Below are 24,851 nucleotides of genomic sequence, written 5' to 3'. Positions count from 1 at the left end.
AGCAACATTTGTAAGTTGTGAAAATTACTGTCTTTACCGTACATTCATCACTGACTGAATCATTTTGTTTATGTTCCCTGTGGTGTTTGTGAGTACTTCTCACTTCTGATTACAAAAGTGGAGACTTGTTTTCAAATTGCAAGTTTTAACTCAAGACATCCCAAGACATACAGAAAGTGCATCCATCAATGACAGTATCACAAGCCATATACAGTAGCCTACAATGAGGTGAGAAAAGATAGACCGACTGAGTCAAATCGATCGACTAATAGCTCAACCAAACTGGAGGGTTGTCTCTACTTTTTTGTCTTCCTCATACTCATGGGCCACTAAATTGTTTTTGGGTTTTAATATATCAAATACATATCTCCTACAAGCCATTTTGTAAATTTTAGAGAAGGATTCGAGTAGTTTAGTTTAAATAAATATCTAAAACTGTTATTGTAATACAGAATAAAGTTGTTTGTCCAATGAGTGCTGTGGAAATGTTGCAAAGACAGGTTTTCATTTAATTGCATTCATCTCTGTGAGCAGATTTCTTTAGATTTTGGAATTTACCTCGTATATGCTTAATGGAAATATAGGATGTAAAATTAAAATCTTTGTTAGATATATAATGTCATTTATAAATAGCAGTCAGAGCAACAATTATAGTCACAGTTCAATGCTTGTTTTTTCACTGTAGTAATACATTATGAGAAATAAAGTAAAACCCGAATTTGGATTCAATCGATTTTAGTTAGATTTCATCTTAAGAGTTTATCACTGCATACATCAAAGTCTAACAGTTGAGAGTGAAATAAAACTTACGTCTTGCTGACTCAAAGGGTCACTACTTGATTATGGCATGCCTGAAGGGTGCCCATATTGGTTACTTTAAGAAAGTGCCAGGTATGTGCTATTTTCTCATCAATAAGATCTTCATATGAACTATCATCATACAGTAGGAATTTAGAAATGATGCCGTATTAGTGTGTGACCATATTGGAAAAACTCCTACATGAACAAATGATTAGAGAACAGAAAAAGCTGCACACTCTGGTCCTTTGTAATATAAAGGTAAAATAAAAAACACAGGCGTGTAATCTATGCCAAATGAACACCTACAAAGTGCTGGAGGATACAATACATATACAATAACAACTTCTAAATGCACCTTATTTTCAGTTCTATGGTACCTGTATTAAAGATGGCTTTACTAAGTGCTGCCCTCCTGCGGTGTCTGAGGGGAATAAAGACACGACAGAGTGCGCATGCTCAGACAGACCACAAGTTCGCTCACAGCTGTGTTGAGTGTGTGTGTGTAACTTCACCTTCAGCCATCTTAACCATGCTAGGAGCTGTGGGACGGTGCTGCAGCGGAGCTCTGCAGGCTTTGAAGCCTGGTATCAACTCGTTAAAGACCCTCAGTGGGAGACATGCGGCTCTTAATTCGAGTAAGTGAAAACACGTTTTTAAACTGACTGACTGACAGCATTGAATGTCCTCTGACTATCTTTAAAGCTAATGCATGCTCAGTAGGTCAGGCCTCAACTTAGCGGTGAAGTGTTTTCATTCATTTGCGAACAATAGTGCATAACTTTTATATGAGCCTCTGAAATAAGAGATAGGTAATGATTTGGTCATATTTGAATCGGACGTTATTGCTCCAGTCATGCTTTGGTCCAGTGTCTCCTAATCAATGACCTTTCAGTACAAGTCAAATGGTCACACACACACACACAATCTACTGCAGTTTATCAGCCTCAGTCAGTGGCAAAAAAAAGATGCTCAATGCAATCATGAAACACCAAAATGTGGAAATATAATTGACATTTTGCTCATTTTTTTTTAATCTTTAAAATGAGTGTAAATACAAATCCTTGTAAAGGTTCTGTAAGATGTTTTGACTTCTCATATTAATTTGCTGCTGTCATGTGTAAATGAACTTTTGTTGTCATTAATGTCCTCTAAATTGCAATTGTTATTCCAGGCAGGTGCTATGCCACCCCAGCTGCTCAGGCAGCACTGGCCAATGGCCGCATAGTAGCTGTGATTGGTGCTGTGGTGGATGTCCAGTTTGATGAAGCCCTTCCGCCCATCCTCAATGCACTGGAGGTGCTTGGCCGTGACAGCAGGCTGGTGCTTGAGGTGGCGCAGCATCTGGGTGAGTCTGTTGAATTCAAACTCAACAAGTCAGTGTTTGGATGTCTGTTATGAACTTGAAACACCGTCTTTACTGTCTCTCCTCATGTTTCTTCAGGTGAAAACACGGTCAGGACGATTGCCATGGATGGCACAGAGGGTCTTGTCCGTGGTCAGAAGGTTCTTGACACTGGAGCCCCAATCAGGATCCCTGTGGGGCCGGAGACCTTGGGCAGGATCATGAATGTCATTGGAGAACCCATTGATGAGAGAGGTCCAATTAGCACCAAACAGTAAGTATTGAGGAGATGATCACAATGCTGATGTTATCCTACATGTTTCTATTTGTCAACAAACACCATGAACAGACAAAAAAATCAACATCTCAAAGCTTTTCAACCCTGTCTTTGGTAGTCATCCCCAACCCACTTGTTTCTACAGAAGGTAAATCTGCAAACATTGCTCAAACAAGAGTAAATGGTACATATGTTGGGGACTATTTATCTTGTAGGTTTAGATCTTTTCATGGGAGTTGTTGAAAATAAAAAAATATATGTAAATACCACCAGCTTTATCCTATAAACAGCATAATTAAAATAACCCTTCTTAACTCACAGGACTGCTCCTATCCACGCTGAAGCTCCTGAGTTCACAGACATGAGTGTGGAGCAGGAGATCCTGGTCACTGGCATCAAAGTGGTAGATCTGCTGGCACCCTACGCCAAGGGTGGAAAGATTGGTCAGTGGATTATTTTACACCTTAGATTTTTTTGTGCGTGTACTCACATTTTTACACATGCATATCATGATGATTATTGTATATGTCGTGTTCCTTCAGGTCTGTTTGGTGGTGCGGGTGTTGGCAAGACTGTGTTGATTATGGAGCTGATCAACAATGTGGCCAAGGCTCATGGTGGTTACTCTGTGTTTGCCGGAGTGGGAGAGCGAACCCGCGAGGGAAATGACTTGTATCATGAAATGATTGAGTCTGGTGTCATTAATCTGAAGGACACCACTTCAAAGGTGACACCCAACGTTTTAATAACACTATTCGAGCTTCTCTGATGCAGTTGCACATGTCACATGTAGTTAATCAGTTTTGATGGCTTCATGTAGATTTATGCGGTATGACCTCCCAGATTGATTCATTTCTTCTTGTTCTCAGGTGGCGCTGGTGTACGGTCAGATGAATGAGCCTCCAGGTGCCCGTGCCAGAGTTGCTCTGACTGGTCTGACTGTTGCTGAATACTTCCGTGATCAGGAGGGACAGGATGTGCTTCTCTTTATTGACAACATCTTTAGGTTTACCCAGGCTGGATCAGAGGTTTGCAATGCCAAATAGATTTTCATTATTTGCAGAGTTCACCCACAAATTAACACGGTGTATATACAGATATATCTCCTGTCTGAATATTCGTGTCATTCTTCTACAGGTGTCTGCCCTGTTGGGTCGTATCCCCTCTGCTGTGGGTTACCAGCCCACCCTGGCTACTGATATGGGTACCATGCAGGAGAGAATTACAACCACCAAAAAAGGCTCCATCACCTCTGTACAAGTAAGAAGTTACATGATGTGAATCAGCAGCATTCTCTTTTTTTTTTTTTTTTCATGATTGTCCTAATTAAAAAGTGCTCATTGTGTTACAGGCTATCTACGTGCCTGCTGATGACTTGACTGACCCTGCTCCTGCCACAACTTTTGCTCACTTGGATGCAACAACTGTGCTGTCTCGTGCTATCGCTGAGCTTGGTATCTATCCTGCTGTGGACCCTCTGGATTCCACCTCCCGTATCATGGATCCCAACATTGTTGGGTCTGAACACTACGACGTTGCTCGTGGCGTACAGAAGATTCTTCAGGCAAGACTTACATTGGATGTCAACAAATTTTAATGACTGTCAACAAATATTGTTAGTTAAAAAAATGTTCTAACAATCTAACCATTCTTTTTTTAGGACTACAAATCATTGCAGGACATCATTGCTATTCTGGGTATGGATGAACTGTCTGAGGAAGACAAGTTGACTGTAGCTCGTGCTCGCAAGATCCAGCGTTTCCTGTCTCAGCCCTTCCAGGTAGCAGAAGTCTTTACAGGCCACATGGGCAAGCTGGTACCTCTCAAGGAAACAATCAAAGGCTTCCAGAGCATTCTAGGAGGTAGGTGCCACACCAGAGTAAAAACATTTTAAAATGGGATGAAATTAATGGAATTTAAATTGTAAAAGTTGCTCTTTTCCCTCTTCAAGGTGAATACGATGCTCTGCCAGAGCAAGCTTTCTACATGGTGGGTCCAATTGAAGAAGTCGTCCAGAAGGCTGAGAAACTGGCAGAGGAACATTCATAAATGCTTTGTCTGCAAGGTTTTATGAGTCCAACATTTGTACATAATTGAGGAACTTCTAATGTGTCATGCTAAGTATGTTGTGTTGTGGTTCCATTTCTCTGGAAAAGTTAAAATGAGATTAAAAAAACATTGTGATATATACATCGTTTTGTCATGTTTTATTTCCTTCCTTCCATTGTAAGTACTGTCAGTGTGGAAACATTTTCTGGTGAAAGTGACTTGTTTTAATGAAGTCACACTAGTGAGAAAACAGCACTTAAATAATACTTAAGTTTAGCCCATCATGTGGCGGAGTTTCTTATTTAACTCCCTTTCCTGAGTAAGGAGGTTGGTGCTGTGTTCTTTGAAAGCTTCAAAATCCTGTAAAGTAAGATGAGAAAGAAACATTGAGCATGTCCTCATCTCTCTATGGGCCACTGCCAATATCACACTTCAGAACTGAAGATTTCAACAAACCTTGTTTAGCTTCTCATACTTTGTCCGGAATTCATCAAGGGCACATTGAAGAGACTTCACTTTTACATCTGCGTTAACAGCTTCTGCTTCTTGTTCAAACCTGAGATCAGGGACAAATTGGGACGTAACTTGTACTTCAATTTTTCTCCAAACAGTGCAATTTAAACATTGTGGAAACACAATTTACCTGCCCTCTGCTCTGGCCCGGGCTTTTTTCTCTTCTTTACATTTTCTCTCCAGCTGCTGCATTTCCTCTTGTTTCTCCTGTAATTGTTAGACCAATTTGTGTTTATGTGAAGGGATACGTTCATTCTGTGCAGAGTTGTCTTTTCAGTGATAAGAACAAATGCTCTTTTCAATCACCTGTATTACTTTCCCTCTTTCCACAGAAAGACACAATAATTTGTCTTTCTCTTTGGTGAGGCTTGTTATGCTTTCTCTCATGTTGATTTCCTTCAAAGCATGCTCCTCTTCAGTGTTTTGTAGCTGCAGCTTCAGGTCTGATTGTGAAAAGGCCCCAAATTTACAGTTGCTTGTATTTTGTAGCAAAATGATAAAATGTTTACTACCCACCTTTGCACTTCTGTGCAGCATCTCCACGCTGTTTCTGAGCATTATGTAATTTTTCACATAGTGATGCCTCTTTGGCTTGATGTTTTGCTGCTTGTTCCAAGAGTTTTGACTGACATTCAGCTAATTTCTCCCTAAAAACAATTGTAGAATATATAAATAGTTATTATAAAATATACCATCCAAATCGTCAGTATAATGTACATTTTACATATTAAACTTCTAAGGCTGCCACTAATGATTATTTCATTATTAATCTGATCCGTTTCTAGATTTAAGGAATTAATCCTTTATGTCTATAAAGTGTTAAAAATTAGTGGAAGGTGAACCAGTGAATGTAAAGCAGTTTTGCTGGATAAATTACGTAAAGGATTCATAAAAAACAAAATTTTTGATTCATTTTCTGTTGATTGACTATTAGATTAATAGATTAGTCTTTCAGCTTTATTCATAACTGATTTTTATTATTTATTTGAAAATCTTACCGATATTCATTTTCCTTATTTGTGTATTTCTCTGATAGCAGTTTGACTTCTTGCATAAGTTTTTGAACAACCACCTCTTTATCTTGTAGTTTTTGGGAGAAAAGTGATTCATTTTCTGACTGCAGCTGCTTGTTTTCCAGCTTTAACTGTGCATTCTGACTTTTGTACTCATCCATGAAAGCAATAATTGCTTGATTGTTGGCAGCTAAATCCATAAATCTTCCTTCTATAATCTCTGCTTTCTTTCTTTCGCTGTCCAGTTCTTTCTGACAGCCCGTTACTTGGTCCTCCAGCTCTGTATTGATTGTCTGTAGGGCTTGACATCGGAGAAGCAGCTCATCTGCTCTTTGTTTCAGTAAGCAAATCAAACTTGACTGTTCATCTATCCTGAACTGCAGCATCTCTGTCTCTGTTTTATCCTCTGTGGGAAGGCTCCGAAGTTTCTCCAGTAACTTCTGAATACTGTCCATATGCTGAGAAAAAGTGAAGAAAACCCACTGTTAAACCATGACAGTAATAGTTTTCGATAACCTCTTAGTAAAGTTTGACAGAACTGGAATATTAAAGTTAATACCAATATCATTGTTTATTTTCTTATTTAGAGTTTCCTTTTGTACTTGAAATACAAAACATTTTGATGAAGATCCCTTTCATTTTCAAAGAATTTTGACCACTTGAAAAATAAATGTGTCAAACTATGAAACAATGACACTGTTTGTTTGTTTGTTGTTTGAATAACCTAAAAATTATCTGTCATTTCTGGACTGCAATTTCTTATAATTTATTGGCCGGTAGTTGATACCAATATATCTGTGATAAGATAATATCTATAATATAGCCTACAGTATATATGGTTGCAGGCCTATATTAATTATATAATTAGATTGTTTTTACTGACACATTTATGTGTAAATGGCTTTGGAGCATTTTTTTTAACTTTATATACAAGTAGCAGCAGTAAAGCACTATGTAATATTTATAAATCCATTTTATATTTTCTATAATCTGTCAGGTATAACTGTCAAATAAATGTAGTTAATGGATTAAGAAATACATATTTACCCTTGAAATGTGTAAGTAAGTTTAAGGTAGCAAATGATGGTAATACATGAGTAACGCAACATTTAACGTTCTGTTACCTCAGTAACTTACAATAATAACGTTACTAGAGTAAATTTAGCTAACGTTCCTTTATTTCTGTCCACCACTGAACATAAACAGTCGCTTTTGTGAACATTAATGTAAACATATACGAACAAACAAACAAAAATACCTAGAAACCAGATACTTTTAGAGGAAAGTGGATTTTTAACGTTATACATCAGAGCTAACGTTACAAACTACGCTAAATTACTTGACGTTGACTAATGACATAATGACAAGCGCGAGTTACGGTGAAAAAAAAGGACAGTTACGGTAAAAAAGAGGACAGTTTAAAGGTAGCGTAAAAAAGGACAACTAACGGTAAAAAGGACAGATAAATGTAACGTTAAAAAAAGATTTACGTTTACGGTCGCTACCTAGCAAGTTTAGCTCTCAGAAACACGTTTCCAGCAAGTTTCCAGTTCACTGAAAGACTTTTAAAAAATAAATTACCATCACAAGTATGTATTATAATATAATGTAACGCTTACAAAAGTATAAGTTGGCAGTGTAAGCGTGCATTGTTTTTAGGAGACAGCTAACTGGCAAGTTACGCTGTAAGGATGACGGCAGACTAACGTTATCACTATTATCGTTGTAAATTAATCAAAAACTTTTACACAGTTACCTCCGTGTTGTTGCCCTCTGCCTTCACCAAGTTTTCTGTATTTCTCTGTGGAGTTGTCATGATAAGAAAAAGCAAAGAAAGACAAACTATTTTTCCCCTCAAGCCTGGGTTATTCTTTTCGTGGAAAGATAATCTCCAAGTTTCAGTTGCATGGTCACTATTGGCAACCATCTTTGAACCGTCCTCTCCCCTGATTTAGATGCTGCGGCAGGTGAAGTGTCGGTGCCGCTGCTCGGCCGCACGGTGGCGGTGTCGGGCTTATAACCAGCTACCAGCACAGTGAAGGGATGGACCATCTCGAAAACACATGGCGGTAGAAGTTATTTTCTTATGTTGCCTAAATTCTGCTAAAGTTTGGCACATTATCAGTTAACGTTATTAAATTTTATGTGGCCGTTATCCTTTGTTACTCTTAAATTTGACAATTCGCTGTGCAATTGATCGATCTTTTACTCCTAACAACTATGTTGTGGAAATATTCTACATATTCTGTGCGATTTGTAATGCGTCCGTGGCACCCGATCATGAATCTATTGCAAATTACGCAGTTTTTAACGCAACACCATGTGCCATTGGTGCAATATGTAAGACAATCTTAATGATTTGCAATGTACGCTACTTGTTTACTCTCTCTCTCTCTCTCTCTCTCTCTCTCTCTCTGTGTGTGTGTGTGTGTGTGTGTGTATGTGTAAAACATGCAACAAGGGTCGGACTCGAACCAGTGACATTTAGATTACGTGCCGTGTCTGGGCCTGACCAGAACCTCATAATTGAACGCTTTTAATAGTTTAATATGTTTGGGGGGGTACTCCTATCTCTGTTTACCTTCCAAGCATCTGGAAGTATCCCTAGATTAAAGTAAATAAACAGTGACGATAGCTCACCGTGACTAAAAAATTACTGGCAGTGGGGACCTGCTTGGCATTATGCAGATTCCAGGGCTTGAGGGATTTATCCGGAGGGCCGAGGCTGGGTTGGGGGGAGCGGCTTTCCTGTGCTTTGTGCACGCCCCTTTTCATCAACTAGCGGGCCAAGACAGACAGACAGAGGAAAGCAACAGCATCCAAGCCCCGGTCCCTGCAGCTCCTCCATCTGCACAGCGGAGCTGGACGGACCAGCCAGAATGTGGAGAGCACTGCTGCCTAAACTCTTTCTTGTCTTCATATACTGTGTGACTTGGTGCCATTCTCAAGGTAAGTAGTTTTTTTTTCTACTTTTTGTTTTTTTTTACTGTTCACACAGGCTGTCAGCTGAATGAGATATTGAGGAGCTGCTGAGTGCCACTAGTGATTCACCCAGTGCACTTGTTGCTCATCAAAACAAACTATAGTCGTGTAGGGGAATAGAAGTTGGAATTGCTGCTGAATTAAACTTGCTTTTGTATTTTTATCAAAGGCATTTAAAGTATCTATCTAATGGGTAACAGTAGCAAAGTGGATCAATCAACTGAAAACATGAAAATAACCTTGTTAATGATTCTGAGCCACCATTTTTGATAGAATTACACCATCTCTGCCAGTTACATTGATGCGGCTGCCTGGTGAAATAATATTGGCTCCAGAGCTACATGTTTTGCCACATAGTATTACTTTAAAGGTTGAGCACAAAGCCTTCCTCAGACAGATTGGAAGTTCTCTTGAGGAACTTTTGCCTGAGCTTTACTGTTGCTAGGTAACAGAAAAGAGCATGTGACTTACAGACAATCTGTGAGGACTGAGAGCGCTGGTACAAATCTCATTCAGTGGAGCAGATTTTACGCTGCAAACCACTGATTCAAACTCGATCCCAGGTCGAGGGAGAACTTTATTTTCTGGCATGAGACAGAGACAGAGGAAATGCCCAAATACTGCTCTTTATACATGACAGTGTCCTGTTTGTCTCATATGTTTGTATAGCCCGGCTAGATCCTACTTCTCAAATTGTAATCTGCTTTCTTTTTGCTCAACCCTTAGTATGTAAGCTCCTTAGTGTGAATCAAGCAACTAATTACACTGCAGCTGTTGCAGAATGGAACCATTTCTACCTAAGGAGTTCAGAAAAAAAAACTGTACCAAGAGGAAGGTCATGACGACAGCTTTCTAATGTATTTATTATGAAATATCCTTGATCTATTGCCTCATAAAACAGAAACGTTGGACTGTAAATGCCAACAAGACAATACAACCGTGTTGACACTTAAACTGTTGCATTTTAAAAAATCCCTCAGCATTTCCGTTCCCTGACGGCTGAGGTGTACAAAGTGATGACTTGACTGAAACCACAGAATCTCACTAGACTTTGGTCAGCATGTTCATGTTGATTATTAGTAAGGATTTGTTGTGATTAACAGACGTAGACCGCATCTTGTGCGATGATGTTCCATCATTTATCTTTAAGTAGTGTGAATATCCATCCATATCTTTACCTTTAAACAAGTATGTGCTTTCTGAAGGCTATCTGGTGATATGTGAGTCAGATTGAAAGATGTCTCGCTTAATAATACACTCAGCAATATTAGAAATGTCTTATTTTGGTCATTTTTACTGTGAGGGAAGTGGGTAACTTCTCTTATCTCTGCTTGATCCTCCTCGAAAAACTTTAAGTTCGATAATTATTTCGTCCATGACCTTCTGTAACACATTATCCAGGCCTTGGGTTTGATACTGCTGCAGAATGCTTACACTGGCATTAATAGCTAATGTAACAGTCTGAGGAGATGTCACAGTGCTGGTTTGTTAACTATCTTCTGCCATTTTTGCTGTTCAGACAAGTTTTCGCAGTAAACTAAGTTGTTTCTTCCATTAATCAGTTGCCAGTGAAATCCTAATAACCTATAAAGTGCACAGTAAGAACTTCAATTATGTTACTCATTATGTTTTTGTTTCACAGGAGGAATGTAAAGCAGAAAAGGGAAAACAGGCAACATGTTTGTTCATGTAATTGTGGTCTGCTAGTATTTTGGTCAGATTGGAGGCTAGACTGTCTTGATTTGACCAAACCTGTCTTTAATTTGAGTGTTGAAAGCTCCACTATAAGTGGCCGAGACAAACTCCACTCAAACCTACCTCTGACTAAATTATTTAATTATAATTGGTGATAAGTCAAAACATAGTCAAATGTTTTACACCTTTTGTGCGGAACTTGCATACTTTTTACTGAAGTACATCTGAACTTTCAGTGAGACTGAAAAACAAAAACAACCATCTAGGACATAGATAACTGATAGAGAACCTGAGGCTCAATGAGAAGCTGCAGGTTCCCGCATCTTGCAGACATCCCTAAATTTTAACCTCAAATGGAAAAAAGTAGAAGTTTCAAATTTCCGCAAAATGTGTTTTGAGAGACACTCAAAGAAAGGTAACTGTTAACTGTTTCTGCAAAGTCATAAAACATCAGCATGTAGCTGGTAGATGTCCTTTTGGAGGGCCATATATGGATGTAAAAATGTAAGAAGTGGAAGATGTATTGATAAAAATACTTCCTTTTTGGGTCGTCACTTGAGGTCCTTTTGCCAGTTTGCCTGTTTGTATCTTTAACTTTTTTACTCAAGTTTTTGTATTTAGTATTTTAAATTACTAATTTTTGTAAAAACCAAATAAAACTGGTTTGTCTTTTAATACACTCCAACCAAAGTTCCTGACTTGTGCTCATCTCTGAGGTCTTGTGGTATCTCCTTCCATGTAAGAGGGCCCTCCCTTGGCTATGGCTGACATGAGATTTAAATTTATTTAGATTACAAATTTATAATGAAATTTACTAAGGATAAACTTGCAATGTTATTGAATAACAGAATTGTATAGGTTTAGATTTAATGATTGAGATCATTTTGCTGCACATGTGATAGAGGTATAATTTCAGTACAGAATTAGGTTGAAAGGTTTAATATAGGTGTTTAATTGGCTAAACTGTTAGCACCAGAGCATCAAAGCTATAAAACTGGGTGAGTGCCCTCGACCGTCAGAGTTGGCCTCCTCCAGTGATGACCTGTTAGAAGGCCATCTTGGAGTACTTCCAACACCTTTTTGCACCAATACACTTCGTTGTGACCCAGGCTGTTAGGAATTCCTGACTAAATAGGCCCATTGGTAGTGGTTCAACGACAGCTGGTGATTATAGAAGCCAGGCTGGACTCTGGTTCCCTAAGCAAGGCTAGGATGGTCTTGCGTGTAGATTTTGGGAACCCATTCGATACCTAAGTCAGAGGTAGAGGACAGCCATCTGCCGGTGCCTTATCCACATTGGCAGGGGGTATCGGTTATGTGAAGGCAGAAACCATCACATGGCTCCCAAAAAGGGACCTCTGAAGAGTTAAAAGAGGACCAGGAGGCCTCCAGATTGTAAAAGCTGATTACTGTACCTTGTTAGATATGTCACACGAACGTTTACTTACAAACGTAGCAGCGCTAATATAGGGGACGCCCTTAAACCATTAACCACGGGAGTGAAGCACCCCGCAGTGACTTAGAAGTCATGGAATGACTGGGAGCTAGTGTTTACCGAGCAATCTAAGCATGAAAGATACCAGGTGAAAAGCACCTCTCAGTTCTACTATTGATGTATCTGTCAGAGTATCCTATAGCACCCTAGAAGCCGGTCACAAAGTGTGCTGTGATATACCAAGTGGTCAAGGAAGGAAAGAATGAGAAAATTGATTTTTATTTTTGATCTATATACTCGTATAGTTGGAGTTTGATTATGTTTGATTAAGATTTTTACATTTTTACATTTTGTTGAATCAATGATGTAAACTGTTGATGATTTTTTTATGTTTATTGTTTTACTTTTTATTATATGTATGATATTTTTCAGAAAGGGGGATGCCAGTTGCACAAACCCAGCTGGGGCCTCTACTTAGCAAATTGACTAGTTCATAGTAAGATGGATGCTATCTCGACCAGGGTGCTGTGCTGATGTGTAACCACAGTCATGCAGGTGGTAGCTGTGAAGAGGCCGCCAGTCGGAAGGAATGGGCAGTAGACAAGAGGCATAGTAGTCCTCCATGGGGTTTCCCAAAACTTCTGTTGCAGATATGTGCAGTCTGTCACTCTGACCAGCGCCGCCACTAACCACAAACGACCTACCTCAGATCTTCGAGTAAGGTTTTGAAAGCTCCACTATAAGTGGCTGAGACAAACTCCACTCAAACCTACGTTTGACTAAATTATTTAGTCATAATTGGTGATAAGTCAAAATATAGTCAAATGTCTCACACCTTTTGTGCGGAACTTGCACAATGTTTACTGAAGTATATCTGGACTTTCAAGCGTGACTGAAAAACACAAACAATTATCTAGGACATAGATAACTGGTAGAGAACCTGAGGCCAAAGGAGAAGCTGTGGGTTCCTGCACCTAGCAGACATCCCTAAATTTTAACCTCAAATGGAAAAAAGTAGAAGTTTCAAATTTCCACAAAATGTGTTTTGAGAGACACTCAAAGAAAGGTAACTGTTTCTGCAAAGTCATTAAACATCAGCATGTAGCTGGTTGATGTCCTTGTGGAGGACCATATATGGATGTAAAAATGTGAGAAGAGGAAGATGTATTGATATAAAAAGAAAAGCCAAGACAGACTTGGGCTTTTTTGAGGGCTTTTCAGGGCTTTTTCTTTTTAGGGCTTTTTGAGGTCTTTCTTTTTTGAGGTCTCTTTCTGGGCTTCCTTTTTGGGTCGTCACTTGAGGTCCTTTTGCCACTTTCAAACCTCCGACACCTATTTGCACCAATACACTTTGTTGTGACCGGGCTGTTAGGAATTCCTGACTAAATAGGCCTGTTGGGAGTGGTTCAATGACAGCTGGTGATTATAGAAGCCAGGCTGAACTCTGGTTCCCTAAGAAAGGCTAGGATGGTTGATTTTGATAGATTTTGGGAACTTGTTCGATACCTGGGTCAGAGGTAGAGGACAGCCACCTGTTGGTGCCTTATTCACATCGGCAGGGGTATCAGTTATCTGAAGGCAGAAACCATTATATGAGTCTGTAATGACAGTTAAAAATGCCTTTTGTTGCGTTCAGTTTTTCAGGACTCAAACTTGGCCAGCACGTGCACGTTAAACCTCGCGCATGCCGACTTCTTTCCGGTGCAGGAGCCTAAATCCTTGCACAACAGTAACGCTGCATTAGAAACAGGAACACAGTTGGCACAAATAGAGAACATATCCTGTCTTTTCCTGCAGCTCTCTTAGTCTAGCTGTGACTCACTGTACAGAGAAAAAAAAGAAAAAAAAGTTGTCCAGTAGGCTGTCTCATTACATTGTGACAACTTAATTTATGATTATTTTCACTCATGTTTTTGTTAAGGCACATACCAAAAATCACATTTTTCAACTCTAACTAGACCAAGGCTTTATTCCACACTCCATTTATTTCTTCCTTTTGCTCCCATGCTACTGCCAAAGCCCCTTGGTTTTTCACTGTTTTGTGTGTAGCAGTAAGAGCCAAAGTCACTTGTTTGGCAATTGACTGCATTCTGCTGCATTGATTTCCATATGAAATAGGCAGCAGCACTTCGCTCTGACAGCATCGACGGGTCCAGCGTTTCATGCTGCCAAGCAGCCGTTTTCACCACACATTCAGTGAGTGCAGAGGGCTGTGCCAAAACAAGACAGTATTGATGAAATCTTGAAGACATCTTTCAGGCGCCCCACGTGACAAGAGGGAGATGTTTCAGTGGAAATGGACAGGTGTTTTTTTAATGGGTGGCTGTGAAGGCCAGTTTTGTTTAAGCTTATCACAGGAAGCATGCCTTACTGTACTCTGCTTTCTGCTGTCCATCTCCAAAGTGGCTTTTTTAGGGTGACACTTCCAGTTATGAGTTTGCATCCCTGCTGGCACCTCTTTTGTGCCATTGTAATTTCCCAATGGGGTTTTAGGCTTTTGGTGGGGCTTCATTCTAATGAAAATTCCTCTACTGCTCTTCTTTGTTGGACAATAGTAGGCCTTCCTTATCTTCCTCCACGGATAGTGAAGTGCCCTCTCCTGCTGTGGGTTTAAGTTGCTAGTTAGAAAAGACAAGGGTAGAAAAAAAGGGAAAGGAAAACATCAAATTACACAAAAACACTAATTAATAAAATCATCAGACATTTACATTCTTAATAGCAGATTTGCACCATTCTTCCTGACCTTTACCATCTCCTAATATTGACTGACATGGTCAAACTTTGTCAGGATGAAGACATAGAAATTTGAGGATTAAGGAAAAGTTACAAAGAAGACGTTCTTTTTAGATTGTAAGAAGAACCCCCACACAAGATAGTGCTGTTGAAAGGTTCAGCTTCAGTGTATCTGTCACCTTTCCCAGAAGTAATACTGTTAGGAAACACTAGCTGCATTTGAAAGCCTCCAGCAGATTGGTTTCTCCTTGGCATATGTGGTGTTAAATTGTCAACCTAGATCTGAATGTATAGCAACACCTTGAACTTTCCCAAAGCAGATTTTATTCATTTAATTTGTTTATTCTTACCTTAATAATTTTGTTTGGTTAGAATAATATCATAACTTTCTATACAAGTAATTGTTTTCAAAATACTTTATTGTTACTGTTGCAGTGATATGATGTTTTTTAAACTTTGTAGTCCTGTACATACAATAGTGTTGTGTGGACATTCAGTATGTTCATGTATTTGAGTGATCACCCTTAAATTGTGGGGGGAAATATTATTTTTTGTGAAACTGAGTGCATCTCTGAACTTTTCACATACTGTATGCAACACTTGTCCGTCCTGCCATGCTATAGATGATGCCGAAACCTCTGGGACTACTTCCCTGCAACAAAGGCTCCCTTTGAGCAGATTGTGAGCAATTTCATCATTAGTAAACTGAGCAGGAAAAAAGGTTTACTTCCTGCGTAGCTGCCGAAGGAGTTAAATATTCAGCCTGTTTTGCTGGGTTGGTTTGCAAAGCAGTTAGGTGGTTTGCTGGCTAATTAATCTGAGACAAGAGTTCTTGATATGAGTGTATGCAAGGCTTTTAGTGCAGTAGCACTGGCACTGACCCCACAACTGTTGTGGAAGTGATCCATCTTTAAAAGAGTATATTACATAAAGGAGATGATAAACCCCTGACACTAAATACAATCAATGTCTCACTCATGCAGCATTTATCAAGCCAATAGGCAGCTGGTTTATAGGCAACTGACTTGTCTCTTTTAGTAGTTTTGCTTCAAGCCATTACTTTTACTTGTCATTACTTGTCACAGTTGCTCACTTAAACACACTTGTAAGAATAACAATTTTTTCACAGCATATCCGTGTAATTTTCTTATTAGTAGTGGCTTTAAGGCATTATAGAGGAATTATAGAGCTATAGCCAATGGGTACTGAAGCATTTTATTTTAGATAAGTACTCCCAATATTTTAGTAGGCTATTAATTTTGCAAGTGTAGGGAGATATTTGATCAAGAAAGAAGAATGTTTCTAAAATAGCAGCTCTGTCAGGGCAGAGATAGACCACCATCCCCAAACATTCACTTCTAATCACCACCTCACAGCTCTTCTCACGAAGAATTTAGGCCGAAATGGTTGTGGTACCACCCAGTACCACTATTTATTCCAATTACATTTCAGACCGGACAGGAACAGCATGCACCATAAATCAGGCTGTCAGAGAGACAATCAGAATTGCACATTCCTATTTGGACGGGTCTGATGGAGTGTTCTGCCACTGAACTATGCTGCCTGAATCAATCTCCTGGAAAACGTCAGGGAAGGTAGAGTGGTGGTACCTTATCTCTACAGATGCCACTCAGTGAGAACATCAAAAGGAGGCTTGCGATGAGTGCGGTGAAGGTTGTGTAACTGCCTGGGGGATGGCTGGCACGCTTGTCTCCAAAGCTTGTCAACGCTGTGAACAACATGCTTCATCAGTGGAAGGCATCCCAACCCCATATACCATGTTTTCTAACATATAGAGTATATAACAGACCCCATAAGGCCCCAAGATGGACAGGATGAGAAAAGTTTTAGACAATAATAACAACAATAACATTACAATAACAAGTTCTAATATCATGTAAGGAAAAGCTTCAACTTCAGCATTGAATCATGCCAAATTCTGCTTGTGTGTAGGATGTGAATTGGGGCAGTTCCGCTGTGGGACAGGCCGATGTATCCCAGGGGACTGGCACTGTGACGGGACATCAGACTGTGTAGATGACTCTGATGAACACAACTGCCGTGAGTTACTCATCATATCAAATTGAAGGACAATATACGCAACCTGAGAGGGTTGGCATATTTATAATGCTTGTTTTGATGTGAGTGTCATTCCTGCCTGACCGCTGCATTGCAGCAGCAGTGGAAGAAGTGTTCAGACTCTATACTTATACTGCATTCAAAATTTTACTGAAGTAAAAGTAGTCATTATGTAGAGTTGCCCCTTTCACAGTGTTTTATGATATTATTATTATTACTGATTGAAGAGGCACTTTTTATGAAGTCGCAGGTTATGGTGGAGCTAATTTCAACAGCTTTATATAGGCCCACTATTGGGTTTAGTACTTAATCTGTCATATATGGAGGTGATCATAAATTAATTTACATATATGATCAACTCATATTTTATATGTTGCTCACCTATGCTTTGTTTGTAAAATCTTGATGTGACTAACTTGTAACTAAAGTTTTCAGATAATAATAAGAAGGAAATGCTCTGTGTGTATTTCCACAGCTCAGGTAACATGTGATGCCAGTCATTTCCAGTGTTTGAGTGATGGCGAGTGTATCCCGGATGTGTGGGTGTGCGATGATGAGGAAGACTGTGAGGATGGCTCAGATGAGAGGCAACACTGTCGTAAGTACATCTTATGATATTGGCTACTCTTCATGGAAAATATACTAAATCATTGTTCTAATTGTCCTTCACGAGTTGATATTTAACCACCTGAACCTTTATGTATTTAGTTCCCTTAATTACCTGAAGAAGCTTCAAAGTCACACTATTCATCTCATATTTATTCACTGTCTGTTTGGTCCAGTGCTTTATTGAAACTTTATCTTACTTATTTTAAATAAAATATTGCAATCCAAGATGCTATATTTCAATATCATTTTTACACATGTCCTTGTAGTTTTGCATATTTAGAATTGTATGAAATCTTGGTATAGCTATGATAATTTCAAATGAAGGTATGTAGGTTTTGAACAATAAGTCGAAGGATTTATGAGGCTGTGGGTGTTAAGGAATTCTATAAATTCCTACATCTACAAATACCTTGTATTTTATCTACTTGTTACAAATATCTTACTTAAAACTTTGTTTGTGCTGCTAAAACTCTGTCCAATTCGTCCCCAGCTGGAAGGACGTGCACCAGTGGCCAGTTCAGCTGCACTAACGGGGCGTGCATCCCAGGAGAATACCGATGTGACCGTCTGGCAGACTGCTCAGATGGGGCTGATGAGAGAAATTGCCGTAAGTCTTCTCCAGGGTGGTTTCCATTTTTTTTTATCTCAGGCTCCTGTGGCATTTTAATCAATTTGTTAAGATTAAGAGGCTCGCTGACTGACAGAATGGGCCACAATATGCTTCTTGTTGTCAGAGGTTGATTGCAGATTCCTTGGTGGATTAGTCAAGCTGAAGTTCAGCTGCTATGCCATTATTGTGCCGACATGGTAGACTCACAGCACTGCACACCGTGGTAATCTCACAATTGCATAAAGAATGCTGTGGCGACTGCTGTTGTTATGGTGGTGGCGTTAAATTTTAGTCTCTTATCCTTCCCATTTGCTAAGCTTTTCACATTTTCAAAGCTGAAAAGAACACAGTTGTCAGGCTGACTAGAATGCATAATGTTGCCCTGATGATGATTTAATCTTTCAGATTACCCCGAGTGTACACAGCTGAGATGTGCTAATGGGGCCTGTTACAACCGGACCCAGCGATGTGACCAGATACTCGACTGCCGTGATGGCTCTGATGAGGCAAATTGCAGTAAGTAGCCAGCCGATTTTAGGACTGGGCCCTCCCAAACAACAACCTTCACTTGAGCTGAAAAAATGCAACCAAAAAAAGCAATACTATACCATAGCATTACATCATCACCAAATGGTTCTTTTTGTCTACTTCTGGTCTGTTTTCTTTAGCACAGCACTGCAATACAGGCCTGTTTCAATGTCATAATGGAATGTGTGTTCCTCAACGCTACGTCTGTGACCATGACGATGACTGTGGGGACCGGAGTGATGAGCGAAACTGCAGTATGTAGCCTCTCTCTCTCTTTTCTCCTTCAATCAAACCTCACTGTCTCTTATGACTCTTATCTTCACCAAGATAGATATACTCATAACTTAGTCTCTGATGTTTTCTGTGTATTAATAGTTTCCTTATCACCTGCAGCATATCCGACATGTAGAGGAAACTACTTCACCTGCCCCAGTGGCCGCTGTATTCACCAAGTCTGGGTTTGTGATGGAGAGGACGACTGTGAGGACAACGCAGACGAAAAAGGCTGTGGTATGGATACAGTAATTGGAAACAAGCTGTCACATTTGTAGTTATTTTTTACTATTAGGACCAGAAGCTTTAGACATTTGGCTGGTTAAGCAACACCAGAATTGGTAACAACCCGAGCTCTGTGTGTGAACCTGATTCATCTCCAGTCTCCATGGTTGGTTCACGCCAGCAAGACGCTATGCCTGTGCTCCTTTAAGTGTGTTATTCAAATGCCTCTTTGTGGCACAAGATTGCGCAGCCCCCCAAAGGGCTTTAGAATTCCTCCACACGGCTGTGAAGAGTGTGTGTTTTTAGAGGATGGGCTGCAGAAGCCCTCTGTGACCCCCCCAAAGCTCCACTCCCCTGCATTGATTTAAAGTGACAGTAATTTCCCTGACAATGAAGTCTTAGTCACAAATTTCTTAAGATCAGCACCACATTCCTGTGGAGATAAGGCTGCCTGTCTTTAATATATACCTCACACTCTGAATATCTTTGTATGCCCACCAGTGTGACACATGTAAAACTCTCTGCTGTCTTGTTTTCTGATTTTGTTTTCTGATTTTCTATGCTTAAGCCTGCACAGACACGATAGGTTTGTTTTGTCCATAGATAATGTGCCACGGGAGTGTTACCCAGGAGAATGGCCATGTCCGTCCTCTGGCCTGTGTATTCCCATGGATCAGCTGTGTGATGGGACGGCTCACTGTCCAGATGGAGAGGATGAAACCAACATCACTGCTGGGCACAATTGCAGTTAGTACCAATGCAACTAGTGTGTAGTACTCAGGACATCTAATAATATATACTGTCTAGCTACAGAAACTTTGTTATTAGTATATACAGTATATATATTAGTATATATAAGTATATTTATTCATTATGGTTTCTGTGTTGGTCAGGTATTTGGAGATGTACCTCTCTGAGCTGTGAGCATCGTTGTCATCCTTCCCCTAATGGAGGAACCTGTTCCTGTCCTTCTGGATATATTGTCAGCACTAATGATAGTCGCTCATGTATAGGTATATACCCTTCATTAACTTAATTGCAACTGTGTACAATCCCAAGGTTCTTATTGAGTAAAATTTTATCGAGTATCTCTTAACCCAGAGATTGAGATTCTTTCTTTTTATAGACAACAACAAAGATTTGTTGGGATAGACATAATAAACGTTTTCTACATTTGCTCAGTAAATGAGTAGTTAAAACACTAGTTAGCAGGTGAATCTTTTCAAACCTTTTTGTGAGTTTAGGTTTTGTTCTTAAGAACAAGACCTCAATAGAGATACTCAATTACAGGACAGCGAAAGTACACAGTAAAAGCTTTATCCAAATAAGACTCGGTGCATGCAAACATTGACGCTAGCAGCAGTACACCCAGATTCTCATTGTGACTGGAGGCTAATTAACTCAAATTAGGTTTGCGAGACCTAGCAGTTTACATAAAATCTGCTGTTTGTGTTTGGACTCAAAAGTACAGCGTAAAAACTGTCTGGACGAATAAGCTGAATTGAAGAGAAATGATGGGAAAGTATTGTTGATTCACACCTCATTCACACCTCATTACACCTTTATGTTGTTATCTTTATCTGTTATCTGTGTTTAATTCTCATCTGCTGTGATTTTTATTTAAGACTTTGATGACTGCTCAATGTGGGGCGTGTGTGACCAGTTGTGTGAGGACCGGATGGGCTCCCATCGCTGCAGCTGTCGAGAGGGCTACATCCTGGAGCAGCACAGATACTGTAGAGCTGATGTCTCGAGTAAGTGTGATTTCCTCTCTATTTGAACAGATTGTCTTACATACAGTATGCTCAGATTTTGAATGTGTGAATGATCCATCCAAATGAGGCCCATTAGCATAGCCCCTTTCCTGTTTGCCAACCCCTGTGGCTGCTTTACTGAGCGTCTGCAGTTCTTTCTGGTGCATTGTTGCGTACTGAATGTTGTTTTAGTTAGTCTCTTGCCTTTGTGGAACATAGAAAGAGTGTTGACTGAGAGGCTGACCTCTTTGCCTTTTGCTCGAGAAGAGTGTGTAATGACAGTGGCTAAAAAGCACTTTACCTTGCTGAGACTGAGTCAGGGATCTGAGAATAATTCTGTAAATTTCCACTCATCATTCAGCTGAGCATGTACATTATAAAATTGATACTTGTTTTGATACTGATCAGGATCTAGTTCTAATCTGAAATTTTCAAAGATAATGATTTCTTAATGCTGTGTTTTGTGAATTGTTATGTTTTCCCTGCAGCTGGAGTCCCTTCCTTGGTGTTTTCTAATGGCAGAGACCTGCTAATAGGCGACATCCATGGCAACAGTCTGCGCACTTTGGTTCATTCACAGAACAGAGGGGTTGCTGTGGGAGTGGACTTCCATTATAATCTCCATACAATCTTCTGGACTGATACTATTCAGAATAAGGTATTTTTTATCCACTCTTCATATCCAGTGTTATTTTTAACTACCCTAGCAGTGTGGTTCTAGGGATGGCAGTGTTTGCCTGTTTATTGGTTGGTCGTTCCACCATTTTGGTCCAGAGTGAAATATCTCAACATCTATTGGATGCTTTACCTTAAAATTTTGTATACAGTCATGGTCCCCAGAGGATGAGGCCTACTGATATTTGTGTTTCTTATTGAACTGTTTCAGTAACTATTTGATGGATTGCTTTGAAATTTGGTACAGACATTAATATCCCCCTCAGGCACTTTAAAGGCCTGGGTTTTATCATTATTTCTGTTTGTGCATAAAAGATATATGTCTTTCAGGCTGATTGTCAGTGGCCTTGGTGGTTTTATTGTAAATCTGTAGTTCACAGGAGAGAATCTGTGTTCAAAGTAAAAAAAATGCTATTAAACAATAGTATTTGAATTTACTTTCTTGGTGTTGATTCTGCAGTAATTCCTCAATTTTACATGTTAATATCCATTATTACAAGCTTCAATATTAAGAAGAAAAAGGTTATTAATTGCAATTAATCCCAGCAAATTGTGCAATTGATTAGTTTTTTTTAAATTGATTGACAGCCCTACTAATTACCAAATGTTGGTATGCTAACAGGCTAAACTAAGATAATGAACATGGTAAACATTACACCTGCTAAACATCAACATGTTAGCATTGTCCTCGTGAGCATGTTAGCATGCTGACGTTAGCATTTAGCTCATAGCACTATTGTGCCTAAGTACAGCCTCACAGAGCTGCTAGTGTGGCTGGAGAATTTAGTCTTGCTACCTACAATGTTTTTCTTAGAGCATTATCCACCTGTGCCTGAGTAACAGTTTACAGGGAGTAGACCAGTTTCTTGTTTGAGGAAATACTTGAGTTGGACTGGAGCTGGCCAAGACAGAATTCTTTCAGTTATCCTTTAAAATATCAGCAATGTTGATACTATAATAATGGGATGGCTGCTGGCTCCTGTGCGGCTGGGTCATAATGAAGGGGAAGTAGAAGTGAAATGGAATCCAAATGGCCTAATCTTGAAACCTGTCAGATAGGCTGGTATGATGTTCACATACCAAGGTACAATTTTTGTAACTTGATCTTGTTCAAGGTAATCATGCTGTATTTGTTTTCAGTGGCACCATCCATCTATATGCATTCTTTGCCCAGTTAAAAAGTCTTTGTTCAGCCTTTGCCTTGGCTTCTCAATGGTTTGAACTGCAGCCACTGGGCTGAAAGGCTAGGACATAGCTCTGACAGGGCATCTGTGTATATCAACCACCTCCATGGCAGCATGTCAGATTAAAAGTAGGGAGAGCGCAAACAGGGCATGTGAATGCAACCAGAAAGGTTAAACTACCAGGCTATTTCCACATCTTCAGTTTCTCTTTAACCAGGTCAGTTGAAAATCCTGCTTTTTAGACATTTGGATCTTGTTTCAAAAGAAGCAGAGCTGCTAAGAGCAGTACTCCCCTAACTAGATGCATGATGGCAAGGCTTCCATTCTTAGTGACTAGTGCCATTATAGTATTACTATAGAGTATTTTAACATAGAGTATAGTACAGTATAGAGTGCCAAGTTTAGAAATCCACCTTACAAGCTTCATAACAAGACAGAAAACAGACAATCAAACAAATAAACCCTCTCTGCCTTTTCTTACTCGCTAAAATGTGTTTATTGTTGTTACCTATACATTATTACTGGTGACTGCTGTTGACAGCCACACTCCTACAACATCCTACTTCTTAATATCTTTCCTTTATTTCTGGAAGCAGGGACCACCTAAGGCCTAATTTCCTTACAACAATGCCATCTTTTGTGTACAGGTGTTTTCTGTGGATATGGACGGTTCCAACATGCAGGTGGTTTTAAATGTATCAGTTGACTACCCTGAGAACTTGGCGGTGGATTGGGTGAACAATAAACTGTATGTGGTGGAGGCCAGCGTCAACCGGATTGACATGGTGGACTTTGATGGAAGTAACCGGGTCACACTCATCACTGAAAACCTCGGAAACCCTAGAGGACTGGCTGTGGACCCCACTGTCGGGTAAGCACATCTCCCAGTTTCCATCCATCCGTCCACCCATTCTGAATCTACACATACAGTATCTTTGTCGTGCTCCATTGGCATCGAATAATGGGGGGTGTGTGTGAGATTAGCAGATTGCCCTGGGTGGATTAGTGAGGAGCAATGTAAGTGATGGCCCTCATTGTAATCCAATAGTATAGGTCAAAGGGGGAGGAGAGCCAGGTGGCTACAGATAAATTGCTTATCGTAAATTAATGTACAGCTCTTTGGTGAAATGCACAGCCACCCACCTGGGGATATAATAGGATGCTATTGATGCTAGATGTAATTAAAAAGAGGAAAACCTCCTATGTTTTATCTTAATTAAATACATGTAATAGTATTTCTGTGTGTCCAGCTATACATACCAGTCTTGATGAAAGGATCCCACCTCAAAGAAAACTGACAGATGAAATATTTTCTCCTCTCTTTCACAGGTATATGTTCTTCTCAGACTGGGAGGCACTGAATGGACAACCAGGTCTGGAGCGGGCCTTCATGGATGGCACCAATCGTTACGGGATCATTGGGAGTAAACTGGGCTGGCCAGCTGGCGTCACACTAGACATCGAGGCACAGCGCATTTACTGGGTTGATAGTCGCTATGATTACATTGAAACTGCAACCTATGATGGCCTTCATAGGTAAATATGTCATGTGTCATGTCATTTTTGGATGTATTTGATAAAAACATAAAAGCTTCATACTAAGAATTCTGTGGAATAATCAAGTAGAAAACATCCATGCACTCATGTTCTAATAAATCAATGTCCTCAACATTTTTTAATAGAAAAACAGTGGTCCATGGAGGTGCTGTGATCCCACACCCATTTGGTATCAGTCTGTTTGAGCATAATGTGTATTTCACGGACTGGACTAAGATGGCTGTAATGAAAGTCAACAAGTTCACTGACAGCAGCTCTCAAGTGGTTTACAACACATCTCAGACTCCACATGGTGTAGCAGTGATACATCAGCTCAAACAGCCACACGGTAAGCCCCTCATATGCATATTTGTCTTCTTCGGTGTGGTTCTGTAAGCGTGCAGGGATGGTCACAGTTTTTGTCAGACGAATATCATGCTGCAGCATAATGCTGACTTTTCCCCAACTTTTCTGCCATGTAACTGCTAGTGCTTGTAAGAGAGTCATAGTCATAGTCATAGTTAAAGATCAGTATCTG

At 39.8% G+C, this 24,851-nt stretch overlaps 3 protein-coding genes across 9 annotated transcripts in view; 2 read left to right on the top strand and 1 right to left on the bottom strand.

Moving 5' to 3' along the window:
- The first annotated feature begins 1,265 nt into the window (after positions 1-1,265).
- Positions 1,266-4,610, top strand: LOC137192650 (ATP synthase subunit beta, mitochondrial-like). The gene is made up of 10 exons (XM_067603516.1): positions 1,266-1,436; positions 1,973-2,146; positions 2,243-2,417; positions 2,742-2,863; positions 2,963-3,147; positions 3,290-3,448; positions 3,558-3,680; positions 3,772-3,984; positions 4,081-4,282; positions 4,372-4,610. Exons 1-10 carry the CDS (start codon positions 1,331-1,333, stop codon positions 4,467-4,469), a joined length of 1,557 nt encoding a protein of 518 aa, XP_067459617.1. The 5' UTR covers positions 1,266-1,330; the 3' UTR covers positions 4,470-4,610.
- A 2-nt stretch (positions 4,611-4,612) lies between these two features.
- Positions 4,613-7,922, bottom strand: zgc:172182 (coiled-coil domain-containing protein 89). The gene is made up of 7 exons (XM_067603517.1): positions 7,752-7,922; positions 5,981-6,453; positions 5,499-5,629; positions 5,289-5,425; positions 5,113-5,189; positions 4,926-5,025; positions 4,613-4,829 (listed from the first exon to the last, which is right to left on the bottom strand). Exons 1-7 carry the CDS (start codon positions 7,920-7,922, stop codon positions 4,743-4,745), a joined length of 1,176 nt encoding a protein of 391 aa, XP_067459618.1. The 3' UTR covers positions 4,613-4,742.
- Positions 7,923-8,736: 814 nt separating this feature from the next.
- Positions 8,737-24,851, top strand: part of lrp2a (low density lipoprotein receptor-related protein 2a) — a 51,312-nt gene continuing 35,197 nt past the window's right edge. For 6 of the 7 annotated variants that reach the window (XM_067603515.1, XM_067603514.1, XM_067603509.1 and 3 more), the window contains exons 1-14: positions 8,737-8,944; positions 16,794-16,901; positions 17,395-17,517; positions 18,019-18,135; positions 18,544-18,654; positions 18,807-18,920; positions 19,060-19,176; positions 19,768-19,911; positions 20,058-20,177; positions 20,790-20,918; positions 21,407-21,576; positions 23,425-23,648; positions 24,107-24,313; positions 24,460-24,662. In XM_067603515.1, the coding sequence (XP_067459616.1) occupies positions 8,875-8,944; positions 16,794-16,901; positions 17,395-17,517; positions 18,019-18,135; positions 18,544-18,654; positions 18,807-18,920; positions 19,060-19,176; positions 19,768-19,911; positions 20,058-20,177; positions 20,790-20,918; positions 21,407-21,576; positions 23,425-23,648; positions 24,107-24,313; positions 24,460-24,662 (1,957 nt within the window). In that variant the 5' untranslated portion in view covers positions 8,737-8,874. The remainder of the gene's footprint in view (positions 8,945-16,793; positions 16,902-17,394; positions 17,518-18,018; positions 18,136-18,543; positions 18,655-18,806; positions 18,921-19,059; positions 19,177-19,767; positions 19,912-20,057; positions 20,178-20,789; positions 20,919-21,406; positions 21,577-23,424; positions 23,649-24,106; positions 24,314-24,459; positions 24,663-24,851) is intronic. The other variant, XM_067603508.1, reaches the window with a different exon arrangement.

The sequence above is a fragment of the Thunnus thynnus genome, chromosome 11 (assembly GCF_963924715.1).
Source record: "Thunnus thynnus chromosome 11, fThuThy2.1, whole genome shotgun sequence".
NCBI lineage: Eukaryota > Metazoa > Chordata > Actinopteri > Scombriformes > Scombridae > Thunnus > Thunnus thynnus.
The sequence above is the reverse complement of the archived record's forward strand: the minus strand, read 5'-3'. Positions and strand labels throughout refer to the sequence as shown.

Coding starts and splice junctions, on each gene's coding strand:
- zgc:172182 (XM_067603517.1), bottom strand. CDS start 7,922: ATGGTTGCCAATAGTGACCATGCAACTGAAACTTGGAGATTATCTTTC. Junction 5,630..5,980: donor AATAAGGAAAATGAATATCG/GTAAGATTTTCA, acceptor AATTGTTTTTAG/GGAGAAATTAGCTGAATGTC. Junction 5,426..5,498: donor TGCTGCACAGAAGTGCAAAG/GTGGGTAGTAAA, acceptor TTTCACAATCAG/ACCTGAAGCTGCAGCTACAA.
- LOC137192650 (XM_067603516.1), top strand. CDS start 1,331: ATGCTAGGAGCTGTGGGACGGTGCTGCAGCGGAGCTCTGCAGGCTTTG. Junction 2,418..2,741: donor GGTCCAATTAGCACCAAACA/GTAAGTATTGAG, acceptor CTTAACTCACAG/GACTGCTCCTATCCACGCTG. Junction 3,985..4,080: donor GCGTACAGAAGATTCTTCAG/GCAAGACTTACA, acceptor TTCTTTTTTTAG/GACTACAAATCATTGCAGGA.